The 18336-nt window shown below is 42.8% G+C and overlaps 1 protein-coding gene across 10 annotated transcripts in view; it reads right to left on the minus strand.

Annotated features, from left to right (window-relative positions):
- ATXN7L1 (ataxin 7 like 1) overlaps window positions 1-18336 on the minus strand; it is a 261992-nt gene that overhangs the window by 22456 nt on the left and 221200 nt on the right. For all 10 annotated transcript variants that reach the window (XM_077162908.1, XM_077162831.1, XM_077162974.1 and 7 more), the window contains 3 exons: window positions 17215-17492; window positions 14156-14238; window positions 13016-13272 (listed from right to left, as the gene is read on the minus strand). In XM_077162908.1, the coding sequence (XP_077019023.1) occupies window positions 13016-13272; window positions 14156-14238; window positions 17215-17492 (618 nt within the window). The remainder of the gene's footprint in view (window positions 1-13015; window positions 13273-14155; window positions 14239-17214; window positions 17493-18336) is intronic.

Below are 18336 nucleotides of genomic sequence, written 5' to 3' on the forward strand. Positions count from 1 at the left end.
GTCTGGAAGAACCAGCTCCGGTGAGATTGCCGAGGGGCGCGGGCTTTCCCGCGTGGGACGGCAAGCGGCTGGAGTCCCTCCCTTCCTCCTTCCCAGGCCAGCTGGCAGAATTGGGCAGGCGGTCCCCTCGGGCCGCGGCGGCTGGCGCCCCCACCACGCGAGGCCTCCCGGACCAACTGAGAGAGTTGGGTCGGAAATCCCCAGACCGTGGAGAACGGTGACCGGGGGGGGGGTCCCTTCCAAACACGTGACTCCCCGGTCCGGCTGGGAACGGTGCACTCTCCCGGGCCGCGGCAGCTGGCGCCTTTCCACCACGCTTGGCGCCCCGGGCCTACTAGGAAATTCGGTCGGGCGCTCTCCTGGGCTGCGGCGGATGGCGATCCTCCCTGCGTTCGGACCCCCGGGCCGGCTGGCACTCTTCCAAGCCGCTTCGGCTGGCGAATCTCCCCCACGGCGAGAGTTTTCCAAAGTTAAAGGACCCACAGCACCTTTTACTGGTGGGACCCGCAGACAAACGTGTGCCACGAGCGCCACCTACTGGGCAGGATAAGAAAAACAGAACCCAGAGATTTCACAGAAAAATCTTTCAACCTGTTGGGTCCAACACCCAGGGAAATCTGACTAAATGCCCAGACGCCAGCAGAAGATAACGGATCATGCTCAGAAAATTGAAAATATGGCCCAGTCAAAGGAACAAACCAATAGTTCAAATGAGATACAGGAGCTGAGACAACTAATGCTGAATATACGAACAGAAATGGAAAACCTCTTCAAAAACGAAATCGATAACTTGAGGGAGGACATGAAGAAGACATGGGCTGAACAAAAAGAAGAAATAGAAAAACTGAAAAAACAAATCACAGAGCTTATGGAAGTGAAGGATAAAGTAGAAAAGATGGAAAAAACAATGGATACCTACAATGATAGATTTAAAGAGACAGAAGATAGAATTAGTGATTTGGAGGATGGAACATCTGAATTCCAAAAAGAAACAGAAACTATTGGGAAAAGAATGGAAAAATTTGAACAGGGTATCAGGGAACTCAAGTACAATATGAACCGCACAAATATACGTGTTGTGGGTGTCCCAGAAGGAGAAGAGAAGGGAAAAGGAGGATAAAAACTAATGGAAGAAATTATCACTGAAAATTTCCCAACTCTTATGAAAGACCTAAAATTACAGATCCAAGAAGTGCAGCACACCCCAAAGAGATTAGACCCAAATAGGCGTTCTCCAAGACACTTACTAGTTAGAATGTCAGAGGTCAAAGAGAAAGAGAGGATCTTGAAAGCAGCAAGAGAAAAACAATCCATCACATACAAGGGAAACCCAATAAGACTATGTGTAGATTTCTCAGCAGAAACCATGGAAACTAGAAGACAGTGGGATGATATATTTAAGTTACTAAAAGAGAAAAACTGCCAACCAAGACTCCTATATCCAGCAAAATTGTCCTTCAAAAATGAGGGAGAAATTAAAACATTCTCAGACAAAAAGTCACTGAGAGAATTTGTGACCAAGAGACCAGCTCTGCAAGAAATACTAAAGGGAGCACTAGAGTCAGATACGAAAAGACAGAAGAGAGAGGTATGGAGAAGAGTGTAGAAAGAAGGAAACTCAGATATGATATATATAATACAAAAGGCAAAATGGTAGAGGAAAATATTATCCAAACAGTAATAACACTAAATGTTAATGGACTGAATTCCCCAATCAAAAGACATAGACTGGCAGAATGGATTAAAAAACAGGATCCTTCTATATGCTGTCTACAGGAAACACATCTTAGACCCAAAGATAAACATAGGTTGAAAGTGAAAGGTTGGGAAAAGATATTTCATGCAAATAACAACCAGAAAAGAGCAGGAGTGGCTATACTAATATCCAACAAATTAGACTTCAAATGTAAAACAGTTAAAAGAGACAAAGAAGGACACTATCTACTAATAAAAGGAACAATTAAACAAGAAGACATAACAATCATAAATATTTATGCACCGAACCGGAATGCCCCTAAATACATGAGGAATACACTGCAAACACTGAAAAGGGAAATAGACACATATACCATAATAGTTGGAGACTTCAGTTCACCACTCTCATCAATGGACAGAACATCTAGACAGAGGATCAATAAAGAAATAGAGAATCTGAATATTACTATATATGAGCTAGACTTAATAGACATTTATAGGACATTACATCCCACAACAGCAGGATACACCTTTTTCTCAAATGCTCATGGATCATTCTCAAAGATAGACCATATGCTGGGTCACAAAGCAAGTCTTAACAAATTTAAAAAGATTGAAATCATACACAACACTTTCTCGGATCATAAAGGAATGAAGATGGAAATCAATAATAGGTGGAGGGCCAGAAAATTCACAAATACGTGGAGGCTCAACAACACACTCTTAAATAACGAGTGGGTCAAAGAAGAAATTGCAAGAGAAATTAGTAAATACCTAAAGGCGAATGAAAATGAAAACACAACATTTCAAAACTTATGGGACGCAGCAAAGGCAGTGCTAAGAGGGAAATTTATTGCTCTAAATGCCTTTATCAGAAAAGAAGAAAAGGCAAAAATGCAGGAATTAACTGTCCACTTGGAAGAACTGGAGAAAGAACAGCAAACTAATCCCAAAGCAAGCAAAAGGAAAGAAATAACAAAGATCAGAGCAGAAATAAATGAAATTGAAAACATGAAAACAATAGAGAAAATCAATAAGACCAGAAGTTGGTTCTATGAGAAAATCAACAAGATTGGTGGGCCCTTAGCAAGACTGACAAAAAGAAGAAGAGAGAGGATGCAAATAAATAAGATCAGAAATGGAAGAGGAGACATAACTACTGACCTCACAGAAATAAAGGAGGTAATAACAGGATACTATGAACAACTTTACGCTAATAAATACAACAATTTAGAGGAAATGGACGGGTTCCTGGAAAGACATGAACAACCAACTTTGACTCAAGAAGAAATAGATGACCTCAAAAAACCAATCACAAGTAAAGAGATTGAATTAGTCATTCAAAAGCTCCCTAAAAAGAAAAGTCCAGGACCAGACGGCTTCACATGTGAATTCTATCAAACATTCCAGAAACAATTAGTACCAACTCTCCTCAAACTCTTCAAAATGATCGAAGTGGAGGGAAAACGACCTAATTCATTCTATGAAGCCAACATCACCCTCATACCAAAACCAGGCAAAGATATTACAAAAAAAGAAAACTATAGACCAATCTCTCTAATGAATACAGATGCAAAAATCCTCAATAAAATTCTAGCAAATCGTATCCAACAGCACATTAAAAGAATTACACATCATGACCAAGTAGGATTCATCCCAGGTATGCAAGGATGGTTCAACATAAGAAAATCAATTAATGTAATACACCATATCAACAAATCAAAGCAGAAAAATCACATGATCATCTCAATTGATGCAGAGAAGGCATTCGACAAGATTCAACATCCTTTCCTGTTGAAAACACTTCAAAAGATAGGAATACAAGGGAACTTCCTTAAAATGATAGAGGGAATATATGAAAAACCCACAGCTAATATCATCCTCAATGGGGAAAAATTGAAAACTTTCCCCCTAAGATCAGAAACAAGACAAGGATGTCCACTATCACCACTATTATTCAACATTGTGTTGGAGGTTCTAGCCAAAGCAATTAGACAAGAAAAAGAAATACAAGGCATCAAAATTGGAAAGGAAGACGTAAAACTAGCAGTGTTTGCAGACGATATGATACTATACATCGAAAACCCGGAAAAATCCACAAAACTACTAGAGCTAATAAATGTGTACAGCAAAGTAGCAAGTTACAAGATCAACATTCAAAAATCTGTAGCATTTCTATACACTAGTAATGAACAAGCTGAGGGGAAAATCAAGAAACGAATCCCATTTACAATCGCAACTAAAAGAATAAAATACCTAGGAATAAATTTAACTAAAGAGACAAAAAACTATATAAAGAAAACTACAAAAAACTGCTAAAAGAAATCACAGAAGACCTAAATAGATGGAAGGGCATACCGTGTTCATGGATTGGAAGACTAAATATAGTTAAGATGTCAATCCTACCTAAACTGATCTACAGATTCAATGCAATACCAATCAAAATCCCAACAATTTATTTTTCAGAATTAGAAAAACCAATAAGCAAATTTATCTGGAAGAGCAGGGTGCCCCGAATTGCTAAAAACATCTTGAGGAAAAAAACGAAGCTGGAGGTCTCGCGCTGCCAGACTTTAAGGCATATTATGAAGCCACAGTGGTCAAAACAGCATGGTATTGGCATAAAGATAGATATATCGATCAATGGAATCGAATAGAGTGCTCAGAAATAGACCCTCTCATCTATGGACATTTGATCTTTGATAAGGCAGTCAAGCCAACTCACCTGGGACAGAACAGTCTCTTCAATAAATGGTGCCTAGAGAACTGGATATCCTTATGCAAAAGAATGAAAGAAGACCCGTATCTCACACCTTATACAAAAGTTAACTCAAAATGAATCAAAGATCTAAGCATTAGGTCTAAGACCATAAAACAGTTAGAGGAAAATGTAGGGAGATATCTTATGAATCTTACAAGTGGAGGCAGTTTTATGGACCTTAAACCTAAAGCAAGAGCACTGAAGAAGGAAATAAATAAATGGGAGCTCCTCAAAATTAAACACTTTTGTGCATCAAAGAACTTCATCAAGAAAGTAGAAAGACAGCCTACACAATGGAAGATAATATTTGGAAATGACATATCAGATAAAGGTCTAGTATCCAGAATTTATAAAGAGATTGTTCAACTCAACAAAAAAAAGACAGCCAACCCAATTACAAAATGGGAAAAAGACTTGTACAGACACCTCTCAGAAGAGGAAATACGGATGGCCAAGAGGCACATGAAGAGATGCTCAATGTCCCTGGCCATTAGAGAAATGCAAATCAAAACCACAATGAGATATCATCTCACAACCACCAGAATGGCCATTATCAACAAAACAGAAAATGACAAGTGCTGGAGAGGATGCGGAGAAAGAGGCACACTTATCCACTGTTGTTGGGAATGTCCACTGTGGAAGGCAGTTTGGCGGTTCCTCAAAAAGCTGAATATAGAATTGCCATATGACCCAGCAATACCATTGCCAGGTATCTACTCAAAGGACTTAAGGGCAAAGACACAAACGGACATTTGCACACCAATGTTTAAAGCAGCGGTATTTACAATTGCAAAGAGATGGAAACAGCCAAAATCTCCATCAACAGAAGAGTGGCTAAACAAACTGTGGTATATACATACGATGGAATACTATGCAGCTTTAAGAGAAGATAAAGTTATGAAGCATGTAATAACATGGATGGACCTAGAGAACATTATGCTGAGTGAGTCCAGCAAAAAACTAAAGGACAAATACTGTATGGTCCCACTGATGTGAACGGACATTCGAGAATAAACTTGGAATATGTCATTGGTAACAGAGTCCAGCAGGAGTTAGAAACAGGGTAAGATAATGGGTAATTGGAGCTGAAGGGATACAGACTGTGCAACAGGATTAGATACAAAAACTCAAAAATGGACAGCACAATAATACCTAAGTGTAAAGTAATCATGTTAAAACACTGAATGAAGCTGCATCTGAGCTATAGGGTTTTTTGTTTTTTGTTTTTTTTACTATTATTATTACTTTTATTTCTTTTCTCTATATTACATTCTATATCTTTTTCTGTTGTGTTGCTAGTACTAGTTGCTAGTACTAAGAAACGATGATCATGCATCTATGTGATGATGTTAAGAATTACTGATTGCATATGTAGAATGGTATGATTTCTAAATGTTGTGTTAATTTCTTTTTTTCTGTTAATTAATAAAAATATATATATATATATATAACTAAAAAAAAAAAAAGAAAGTACAACAAAGAGTCTAAGAGATGGACCACAGGAGGAAAAAAGAATTAAAAGACCAGTGCAAGAGGTCCAACATCTAACAATTAAGAGGTCAAGAAACAGAGAAGAAAGACAATGGTGGGAGAAAATTATGCAAGCTGTATCACACGGAAATATCCCAGGAGAGAAAGACATGTCTTCCAGATTAAAAGGATCCACTTAGTACCCAGGACAATGAATGAAAAAAAAATCCACATTGAGAGTTATTCTTATGAAATTTCAGAGCCCCAGACTTCAGTGATAAAAACTGGTCAAGTGCAAATAAATGGGAGTCAGAATGATATTCAATTTCTAAATCAAATATTTGATGCTAGATGTCAATGAAAAATTACTTCAAATTCTGTAGCAAAATGACTTTCAAACTAGTTATATATTCAGAGAAGCTATCAATCAAATATGAGTATAATGTAAACATTTTCAGGTGTGCAAGGATTCCAAAATTTGACCTCTGATGAACCTTTTCACAGGAAGCTAATGGAGGAGATGTAAAGGAGCAAAATAAAAGAGCAAACTAAAACTGTGATCCAGGAAACAGGTACTCTAACTCAGAGGTGTAAAGAAATGTTCCAGGATGGCAGAAATACTTCATTCTAAGTATTTTAGTACTATCTGATTTTTAAACTATGTATCTATATTACCTGTATTTAAAAATGAAAAAAAAAAAAAGAAAGAAAATGGCTGAAGCACTGATGGTAAGCTCTAGTTGCCAGATTAAAGAGGGGAGGAGATGAGGGGAGAGGAAGACTCAGCCTGGAAACTGTGTGCTCTAGAGCACAATCAGCTTGGAGAGCCAAGCTATACACATGACTTTATAAAGGTTTGATTGTGTGCACATGTGAGTACATGCACATCAAGAAGAAACAGCTCTGAATCTTTTTCCTTTTTGGCCTGTTTCCACCAGGATGCATACATCTTCCTGGAGATGATGGAGTTGTAAGTGCTTTCAGGACCTTCAAGTTCTATCTCTATACTCCAAGATGGGACTTGGAGGGAAGGGAGTCTCTAGAAACAGTCTGTGTGGTGAGTGATAGGGAATAGGTCATGAGAGCGTGTTGGAAAAGTTGCTGTCTGTTTAGTGCGGGCCCACCACCCTTTCCCTCTCACCTCATCATTGTCATCTAAAGACAAAGTATATACTTAGTTCTGCTCAAGAAAACAGAGAAACACTTTGAGGAAGCATGAACATCAGTCTGTCTGGGTGCTTTGGGCAAGAGAGTGGAAGGCAATTGATCTTAATTGAGTCCCTACTACGTGTCAGGCATGTTATGTACATTTTCTCATCCAAGTCACCTACTGCCCTAGATGAGGGCATTATCCACATATCTTGGATGAAGAAATTGGTTGCAACATCAATAGGAGATGGAAATGAGACTTGACCTTATCTGTCCTTTCCAGGTATCTAGGATGTTCTGCCTTTCTCCCCATTGCCCTTGTCAGTCTAAGATTCCTTGGATTTTACCATATTATATTTAGGAGTAGATGCATGAATTTTTATGGGGCAGAGAGGAATATGCCCAGATTTTGTCAGCACTGGCTTACGCAGCCCACCCTCTACCTCCCACTCACATAGAGTGTGCCTGTTTGAAAGGATGTATGTACCCTAGAAAAGTCATGTTTTAATTCTAATCCCATTTTGTAAAGCTGTTTCTTCTAATCCCTATTCAGTACTGTATGTTTGAAACTGTAATTAGATCATCTCCCTGGAGATGTGACTCAATCAAGAGTGGCTGTTAAGCTGGATTAGGCGGAGACGTGTCCCCATCCACTCAGGTGGGTCATGATTAGTTTACTGGAATCCTATGAAAGAGGAAACATTTTGGAGAATGTAGGAGATTCAGAGAGAGCAGAGAATGCTGCAGCACCACAAAGCAGAGAGTCCACCAGCCAGTGCTTTGGAGATGAAGAAGGAAAACGTCTCCTGGGGAGCTTCATGAAACACGAAGCCAGGAGAGAAAGTTAGCAGATGACGCTGTGTTTGCCACATGCCTTTCCAGATGAGAGAGAAACCCTGTCTGTGTTTACATGTGCTTTTTCGCTTGAGAGAGAAACCCTGAGAAGAAGGCCGATTCTTCAGTCAAGATAACCTTCCCTGGATGCCTTTGATTGGACATTTCTATAGACTTGCTTTAATTGGGACATTTTCTTGGCCTTAGAACTGTAAACTTACAACTTATTAATTCCCTTTTTAAAAAGTCATTCTGTTTCTGGTATATTGCATTCCAGCAGCTAGTAAACTAGAACATAGGGCCATAGCCTGGCTTGTCAGAGCTCAGCTCCATTCTCTGCTCCTCTGCCCCTTTCCAAGAGAATGTAGATGGGTTGAGCTGGGCTGGTCATCCAGTTCTTGGGATTTTTGGAGCTAGCTAGCAATATGTCTACTTACACTTGGGGGCAAAGAAAGAGAGCCTATGGGTATGTTATTTAAGGGTCCTCAGGTTGCAGGGCAGAAGCACAGAGTATGGACATAAGGAAATAAGGCAGCACCAAGGCTGCCTTTTACTCACATTACTTTCCCACTGAATACCATTACCACTAACTGACAGCTATCATTAATTGAGTGCTTATTATATACTTGGTACTTTATCTCACTTAATCCTTATCTCCAGTTTACATATGTGCAATCTGAGGCTAGAGGGATGAAGAAACATAACCAAGGCTATCTAATTAGCAAGCCTGAACCTAAGATTTACACTTGAAACTCTGTTCTTTATTGTTAGGTTCATTTTTTTAAAGAATCCCTGACACACATGAAAAAGTTAGAATGGGTATAGTTTAAATATCCCTAACGAGTGAGAGAAAGATCAAAGGTGATGGTGGAGTTATACAGAGGAGGTCAGGATTAACAAATGAGTATGAGTGCTGTATCATTATGCTGATAATTCTTTTAGCATCCAGTACCTTAGAGCAGCTACTAATAAAAACCTAAAAAAATTGCAGAATTTTAACCCATACCAAACTCTGAAATCTGTTCTACAACTAATTGTTGCAATGTACTTTGAAAATTATTGCTTTTAAGTATATATGTTATTTAAGGAGAAGGAGAAATGTAACAGAGAAGGTAGTATTCAAATGAGTATGACTGCTGAATCATTATATTGATATTTCTGTTGGTCTCCAGTATCTTGGAGCAGCTAGACTTTTTAAAAGGGGAATTAATAAGTTGTAAGTTTACAGTTCTAAGGCCAAGAAAATGTCCCAATTAAAGCAAGTCTATAGAAATGTCCAATCAAAGGCATCCAGGGAAGGTTATCTTGACTGAAGAATTGGCCTTCTTCTTAGGGTTTCTCTCTCAAGCGAAAAAAACCCAAAAAAATCATGGAACTGTAACCCATACAAACTTTAAAATCTGTTGTATAACTACTTGTTAAAATGTACTTGGAAATGTATTGCTTTTTTGTATATATGTTATATTTCACAATAAAAAAAAAGTTAAAAAAAAGGAATCCTTGACAAGAGTGCATTACAATTCAAGAATATGAGAAATGAAATATTTTCAAGGTTACCAAAAAAGTATGTAAGAAATAAATTCATGTATGTCAACATTTCCTATAAAGGGGAATCATTATTGGGAAGGAATTACAATAGTTGCTTTTATGTATTTGTGGGTTTTTTTTTGCCTATATAGATAATTATTATAAAGGAAATAGCTACTGGGTATATCATTAACATGAATAAAATAAATATTGCTATGAGTTTTATATGATTACAATGTTAAACTATGATCATGCATTTTTAGTCTCTGATTGCATGGGCTCTTGTTGTAACCTAACGCAAGTGAGAAAGGACATTATACTCTATAAACTTTGATAATAGCTCACCCCTGAGTTTTCTGGTGCTTATCTCAATCTTGAAAAGTGTTCTCAAAAATCATTCTGGGTATACCTACAAGTTGCCTCCAGAGGACCTCTTTTGTTGCTCAGATGTGGCCATTCTCTAAGCCCAACTCTGCAAGTGAAACCATTGCCCTCCCTGCTACAGGGGACATGACATCCAGGGATAAAAGTCTCCCTTGCCACATGGGAGATGACTCCCACGGATGAGTCCGGCCCTAGCACCATGGGTTCAACAATGCCATCCTGGCAAAAAGGAGGAAAAGAAGTGTAACAAATAAGGTATCAGTGTCTGAGAGAGTTCAAATAGAGTTGAGAGGCTACTCTGGAGGTCACTCTTAAGCAAGCTTCAGCTAGATATTGCTACCTGTCATAACTTGTCAACTCCCAACCAAAACCATTCCTGCCAATCTGAAAGAATACCCAGGGCATTATATAAGATTCTACAAAGGTTTCATGCACTAGGGTAACTTTTCAGAAACCTACAATCTCCAGATGGATCCCTGGACCAGGTAAGTCCTGAAATGCAGAGAGGCCAGCCTCTTCAGAACATCGACTAGTTTCATCCCCTTATCCTGTATTATCAACAGCCTCTTCTAGCATGAAAAAGTTGGAATGGCCATAGCCCAAATATCCATAAAGAGTGAAAGATCAAAGGTGATGGTGGAGTTATGCAGAGAAGGTCGGTTTAACAAATTAGTATGACTGCTGAATCAGTATATTGAGGTTTCATTTAGTCTCCAGTACCTTAGACCAGCTAGAAATAAAAACCTAAAATTGTGGAGTTCTGATCCACACCAAACTCTGAAATCTGTTCTACAACAATTGTTACAATGTACTTTGAAATTTATTGCTTTTTTGCATGTATGTTATTTTTCACAAAAACAAAGAGAAGGAAGAGTAGAGAAGATAGGATTTAACAAATGACTATGAATATATTGATATTTCTTTTGATCTCCAGTGTCTTAGAGCAGCTAAAAGAAAAAATGAACAATTGTAGACCTGTAACCTATACCAAATTTTAAAATCTATTGTATAACTTACTTGTTAAAATGTATTGCTTTTTTGTATATTTATTATTTTTCACCAAAAAAACGTTTAAAAAAATCATTCTGGGGCAGGCCACGGTGGCTCAGCAGGCAGAGTTCTCACCTGCCATGCCGGAGACCCAGGTTCGATTCCTAGTGCCTGCCCATGCCAAAAAAAAGGGATAAGTCATTCTATCACCAATGTTTGCAATGTGTTTCTTTGCATCTCCCCTTCATTCCTAAAGCCATTCTTCTTGTCAATTAACCTCATCCTCCTCTTCATTCCGCTTCCCCAGGAGAACATAAATGCCCAGCATTTCTCTATAGACAAACTTCCCTCTCAAAATTAAACTAAAAAGAAACAGAAAGAAGAGGCCCAGGAGGTTCAATGCTAATTATTACTTTTTCTACTGGTGGCTCCCTGCTATCTCTGTTAAGCCAGGTTCCATTGAGTACGAAGTGCCTCTCCATCAGCCAAAAATAGATGGAGAAATGGATACTAGGAAGAGGGTTCCCTGGAGTCCTTGGGGGACTCTGAGATGATCCCTCAGTGGGTTCTGGGGTAGAATATGCTGTGTGTATATGTGTGTGAGAAAAGCAGGGCTGAATACATCTCTTGTGGGGGCAGGTCTGCATTTATGTTGGGTTCCATGTAGGGTTTGGTTGGAATGAACATGTTCTACAGCTAAAAAGAAGTTTAAAAGCCACCAAATATAGGGCAGTGCACCCAGGTTCAATTCCTGGAGCCTGCCCATGCAAAAAAAAAGAAAAGACAAAATTGGAGCCCTTCCCAGAAGTGTGGGACAGAATTGTCTTTTCAACTCTAAAGCAAGGTAACATTCTCTACCAACATCCAGCATGACAGTGAGAGGCGATTATAAAATGATTACAGAGAGAGTGGTGGCAAGGAGAGTGGCATGTAAATGGATGGCAATGACATGACAATGGTTATAATGATGAAAATGTGAGGGGTGGCACTTCCATCTGACCCATACCCCCAGTGCTTGAAGCTGAGGTCGGCAATTCCGACAGAGGGACTCTGCCTGTTCAATGGGGTCAGGCCTCACCAAAGTGGAAGGAACGAGGGTCAGTAGTAACTGCCATCAGATATTTGTTTTTGCTGTAAAAAGCCCTCCACCCCCTTTCTTTAACAACGATGTCTTCTCAAGACCTAATTGCTTACTGGACATTTGCTATTTGGGACTCACACAGCATGCATTCAGTATCATTGGAAAATACCACTATCTGCATTTCTCATAGAGTGTTATTAATGTCTCCTTTTTAATGAACATAATAGATATTTGGGTCTTACCTTATTTTGTAAACTCTAAATTGTTAAAGAGCAGGGTCTGTTTGAGTTATCTCTGTACTCTGAGCTTGCCTAACAGGACTAGAGGCAGATACCTTGCTTATGGAGAAAGGTCAATATTTTTGAATGAATGGTTCCCTGTCCCATTACCTAGAAATTGGTCTGCTGCTCGCTGCCCATCAAAACAGACGTGTGTGAGTTTAAATAGCTCTCAACCCAAATTGGTTTTACATTCTGTATTTTCTGTTCTTTCCTTTCTGTCCAGGACAACCAAATAAAGCCCCAAACAGGTGGTTCAGAACAGCAGCTTTCTTTGTGTAGAGGGAAATGTAAGGACAAACAGCTCCCGCTTGCCAACTTTCTCCAACCTGCTCATAGGAGAGTTGTGGGGAAAATTCACGAAATGTTGCGGCCAATGGGCTAGCATGGCCCAACTAGCTGCTAAGCCTCGCTGACTACTCATTCACCCAGGTTCTTCGGCTCCAGGAATCCTCAACTAACACGAAAACCCGAGCAGCCAGAAAGTCACGGGGGAGGTGGGTGGGGGGGGTGGGGGGGGAGGGGAAGTGGCATACTTCCAGGTATCTCTATGTATCTCACTGTTGCTCTTAAAGACAATACTGTCGGACACTAAGGTCTGCCATGGGATGATGATGATGACAGTGATGATGAAATGATGATGACGACGATAGCAGCTAAGGTTTGTTGAATGCTGCATGGCAGCCACTGCCTTAGGCACGCTATTCCATTTAAACTTCACAACAGACTTATGAGGCAGTACTGCACTAAATGGAAGTTTAACACGTGATCAGATGACGTATAACCCAGCTAGGTAATGTAATTTGACTGACAACTCATAGCTACTATGACCAAGGTGGGACTTACCTAGGAAGTACAGAGTTAGGTGGCCTGGATTTTGCAGGGGACACAACTTTAGATTCCGGTCCAGAGTTCCCTGAAGAGCCTGGAAGAGAATCCTGTGTGGGCCCAGACTGATTTGGAAGTATTTCCCTTGTGGAAGTCAGGAGATGCTCTTTATCTTTAACTTCTTTTTCCCGGGACTTGGCTTTGTGTTCCGCCAGGAGGAGGTCAAATTGCTTTTTCCGGCCTGGGACTGCCCTCCGATGGCTTAGTGAATGTGTCTAAGGAGAAGAGAGATGAAAAGCACAGCCTCTTTGATCAGCACATAAACCTGCTTCCCCAGGCCCTCCATTTCAGAAATAGCAATTCATGGGAATTCAGAGGTGCTTGCAAAGTCAACTTCAGGCAACGGCTCCTGTTCTGTGGCTAGGAAGAGGCAGTGACCACGCAAATACAACCATGCCCTAACCTCCTGGTGTTAAGAAGTCAAAGCTTCCTCCAAAAAATGCCATAAGATGACGAGCTTCAGTGCAGAACCCATCAAAACCTCTCTGACGAAGGGCAACCGCGAGGGAATGCTAGAGTTAATCCAGGTGCAGGTGGGAGGCTCGATGTGGCCCGGACGACAAGAGTCACCAAGGAGAGAGGGCCACTGCCTCGATCCCGGGAAGCACTAGCAGTTCGGTATGAAATAGGGGGCTGCGGGCTGCCCAATGGCGGCCGCCCTGGGTCCGCCGTTTCCCTGGCCACCCCTGGGCGATGGGATCAGAGGCGCGGCAGCAGCTCATCCTCCCCTCCGGGGCTGCCTTTCAGGGCGCCGCCGCCAGCGCCGCCGCCGCCGCCGCCGCCGCCGCTGCCGCCGCTCCTGCATACATTAAAATGTAGCAGGGTTTAGAACCGCCTGTGAGTGCCTATAAATACAATTTACTGTCTGGCCTCACAAGTAACAGGGGAAGCCTATTTTTTTTCCCCCTTCTTAAAAAGCCAGCCAGCTTGAGGCAGGCACTCTGCTACCATGGAAGAGAAGAAAGCATTTCCCTTACAAAGAACAGCTGGGGGTCATGTCGAGGTCCCACACCCTGCCGTGTGCAGAGAGTGGCATGCAAACATTTCGACAAAGGCCCCAGCGAGAGCAGGAAGTATTTTTTATGGAAAGAGAAATACCTTGCAGGTGAGGGATCTTGTGCAAGGTTTCTTTGTCTCGGGATCCAACACTCCACAGTGTTTATTTGGGTCAAATTCTCTCTCTGGTTTAAGAAACAAACAAAAAATATAAGAAAAAAGGAGACTAAATAGGATTTGGCATTAAGACTACATTAAAAAAAAATTGCACATTTGCACCAACAAGTGAGACATTGTCAGGCAAGCTGTTTTTTTTTTCCTCTCCAACCGGCTGTGAAAATGCTTCAAGAACCGCTCAGAGGAAAATGGCATTCCCCTCTGAATCGAGAGTTCCCAAGTCCAGCTCCAGGAGGGGTGCAGAATGCAGCACAGGGCAGGGGGGCAGGGGATGGGTGTGTGCACTGGAGGGAAAGGAGCTGTGTTGCTGCTACGCTTTCTTTTACTTGAAACGGTTCCACAGGTACTGGGCGCTCTGGGCAAAGCCAGCTACTGATCCCAGAGAGCCACCTCAGGGCGAAGGGCCACTTTAATCAGAGCCGCACCCCCGCCCTGTCTTCCTGCTAGGGTCAGCCACTTAAAGGGGAGCTCCTTCTTTGACATGTCAGTGTGACCTGCCTCTTTCAGGCTCGGCAAAGTCCTTGGCACAAGGCTTTGCACATGGCCTTGCGGACTAGAAAATTCAAATCCTTTATCTGATTCAAGAACGTTTTGGTGGAGTCACATGCAGGGGCAGGTGAAAAGTCTGGGTGTGGGTCTTATTTGCATCAGGAGTTGAGGTGCATGGTGGACATGACCTGCTCATGCCCCAGCACGGGGCCTGCTGCTCCTGCCGAGCATCACCAGGCAGCGGCCCCTGGGGATGAAGACGGCTGCATGGGGAGGAGACCAGGCTTTCCCAAGCCCCTGTGTTCCAAACGCATTGCTGTTGGCTTGTACTGGGGTTACTTTTAAGGAACCTGTTCTTTGTATGCCCATTCTGGATCCTTCACTCTCCTGGAATTATAAAAGTGCTCTACTCACTTGGAAAATGAGGGGATGTGAGGCGATCCTTTAAGGACGCTCTAAGCTTTACAGTTCACCTCTCAGATAGCCTGAGCCCTCTCTGGAAGGCACCCAGCAAAGCCCTGAGCCCTGTAGAGCAGGGACGGCCAGCTCTTCTGGGCACATAGGTGGACCAGTAGCAGCATGGGTGGGTGGGGGTGTAAGGAAGCTTAGTGGAGTGCCCTTAAGAGTCCTGAATGGCTGCAAATTAAAAAGAGGTTACACAGCCTGAAAAACTGCATGGACTCTGAACATAATAAACACATGCATTCTGCTTTTATAAAAAAAGGTTTGGGGGTCATGGAAGGGCTGCAGTGGTGTTGATGATGTATGCAAATAAAACCATTCTGTTATCCAAGACAGAGTCCCTAGTTGCCTCCCAAAATGCCCTCCTCCCCTTAAGCTTTGTCTTCTTTTTTTCAGCCTCATTTTTAAGAAGAGAGAACTGCCAGGCCTGGAGTTGCCCATTTCCCACGAGCCTTCTCTGCCCACCAAGAAGCGAGTGCCTGGGCAGGGAGCCTGCCTGGCAGGGAGCTTTTTCCCTTGTGCCTGTCAGAGCCAGACTCATGCCGAGATCCACACCTCACCTCATGCTGGCCTGGAGCTGAGCAGGTTGCTTGGCTGGGGCTAGGAGCTGGCTGACAAATGTGGAAGCAAAAGACCCAATGATACACAACAACCAACAAAATGCCAAAACAACAGCCAGCAAAAAAACCAAACCAAAAAAACTATCCCAAGTGGCTTCAGATTGGGGTGCAGACTGGAAACCATGGTCATGCTCCTGTCATGACAAAAACCCGTGGCCTGTGGACACCATGCTCAGGCCTAGTGGACTTTCCAGGGATGTTGTCACCCACCTCTGCAGAGGGGAACCTAACTTTATGGTCAGGAAACAGCCAACAGCTGGGGGCGGCAGTCCACAAAGGGAGGGCCCCCAGCTGCTTGCTGGAGTACTGGGTTCTGCCTTTCTATTTTGATTGTGGGTGAATAGTACATGGAGGGATTTGGAGGCTACAAAACCTGCTTCATTTGAATGCTTTGGGCCTGAGGTACTTTTAAGAAATAATTTTTATCCTTTTTTTTTCAAGTTACACAGGTAAGACATATTCCCTACAGAAAAACTAGACCTATAGATAAAACATGATATAGAAAATGAATTTTACCTACACTTCTGGGGTGCCGAAAAAATTACGTTCATGCCAGAGGATACAGTTTCTCTCTCACAGGGTTGGCTTTCACCGTAATTATATTATTTTTCTGGCTACTATTAAATAAATGGCCCACAGGGTATGAAGGCGTTATGGAGTTTACAGCTTTTCCAGGTCTTTTGGAGAAAGCAGAGCTCCCAGATTTAGTTCTGTAACAAATCCAAAGCAAATACCATCCACGTGGAGGCTTCTAACCAGACAGCCGCTGCCCCAAGGGACGGCTTAGTGCAGGGTGTCTGCTCAGACAATCGAGGGGCAGGCCGGGAAGAGCCCTCCACGCAGCCCATCTGTGTCAGCCCGAGTGTTCCTAAAGAGGGTTCTACCTGGATGACATGAGGCAGGAGAACATTGCCCCACACCCCAGCATTGACCTGGAAAGCGACAAGGCCAGAGCTTGTGTCTTTCTGTGGCACGTAGTTGCCGAGGGACTGGCTGCGGCCTGCCCTGCTGTGAGCTGTCCCTGTGGGTCAGACAGCACAGCAGGAGGTTTCTATGGAGGCTGGTGGCAGGGCTGCCTGTCAGAGCCACCTGCCGACAAGACCCTCGGAATCTACGGGCTGTCGTGGTGGGTGCAGAGCATCCTGCCTCCTGGGTCACCGTGGTAACTGCTGGTTGGCGCCGGTCCAAGCAAGAGCCTTCATCTGCCCTGGAATAAGAGAATCAGTTCTCCCCTGCATTTTTTTGGGGGGGGTGGGGTGGGGCGGGAGTAGGGTCCTGTTGGCAGGTAATCTCCATATCTCCCTTAAAATGAACCAGACCTGCTTTATTATAAGAACACACAGCTCCTTGGTTACGGATGTGATTCAACTTCAGTCTCATCACGAGCCAGACTCTAATGACACTGACACGTACCTGAAAGTCTCCTGTAAGGCTTGTTGCTGTTTTTGGTGCCATTTTGGTGTTTCTTGTCTATCACGGCTGACAGAATTCCTTTGCCATTTAAGATCTTCTCTGGTGAAGGTGGCACTGACTTGGACATCAAAACCGGCTTAATTAAAGGTGGGGTGGAGACAGCAGAGGACGAGGTGGAGGAGGATGTGGTAGTGGTTGTAGAGTTCATTTTGACATTGGCACCATCTGCCTTCACTAGGTTAGGAATTTTCTCTAAACTGACTACAGGAACCGGAATGCTGCAAAAGAAATGAACAAACACACACAATTGCCTCCTTTGATCGATTCTGGTCCACTGAGAAGCTATACCCGCTTATCATTATCAGAACACTTCCTTATCACTTATTTATACTACTCCTATAAGCTAGCAGCATGATTCCAGTTTTGCTAGGAGGAAGATTCACGTTTAGGAAAGGACCAATGTGGGTGCGTGCGCATGTGTGTGGCTGGCACGGTGCCAGGGGTGGCATCGGAACTGACTGATTATCTCCTGTGCTGGCTCGTCCCCAGAGATCCTGCAACTCCCGGCTTCGTAGCCCTAATATGTTGGCCGTCTCTTAGGCAGAACAAGGTGCCTGCTGTGAAGCTCGGGAAGGGGTGCTGTTTGTTCCCTGCAGACTGCGCGCCACTTGCTGAATCTCACCCCCACCCCTGGTACTCAGACAGCCCCCCAGCCTGGCCTGATCAGGTGTGGCATCTGCTGAGCTGGGGAGAGCCGACAGGATCCCACCACACAGAGGCCTGGCTTCGGGCCAGCGAGCCGTGTGACATGCTGCGGGATGGCTTCTGGATTACTCTCGTATCCTGAGGAAGGGCTCAAATTGAGTGAGCCGCCATGTAACATTATCTAATATTCCATTTTAGGCAGCGTGTTATGTAAATAGGCAATTCTCAAGGCTGGCAGGTGAGAAGATGAATTTTAAGAAGACAGAGCACAAAAGTGTACTTTTGCTCTTCAGAATCTGTCACCTTCGCCCCACTTCCCTGCTAACTCTCCTGTAACGGATGTGCATTTGATTTCTGCAACTCTTTTAATGCGGGAGGACACTGCATCTGAGGACCCATGGAGGACACCGTCTCAGG

The sequence above is a fragment of the Tamandua tetradactyla genome, chromosome 1 (assembly GCF_023851605.1).
Source record: "Tamandua tetradactyla isolate mTamTet1 chromosome 1, mTamTet1.pri, whole genome shotgun sequence".
Classification (NCBI taxonomy): Eukaryota; Metazoa; Chordata; class Mammalia; order Pilosa; family Myrmecophagidae; genus Tamandua; species Tamandua tetradactyla.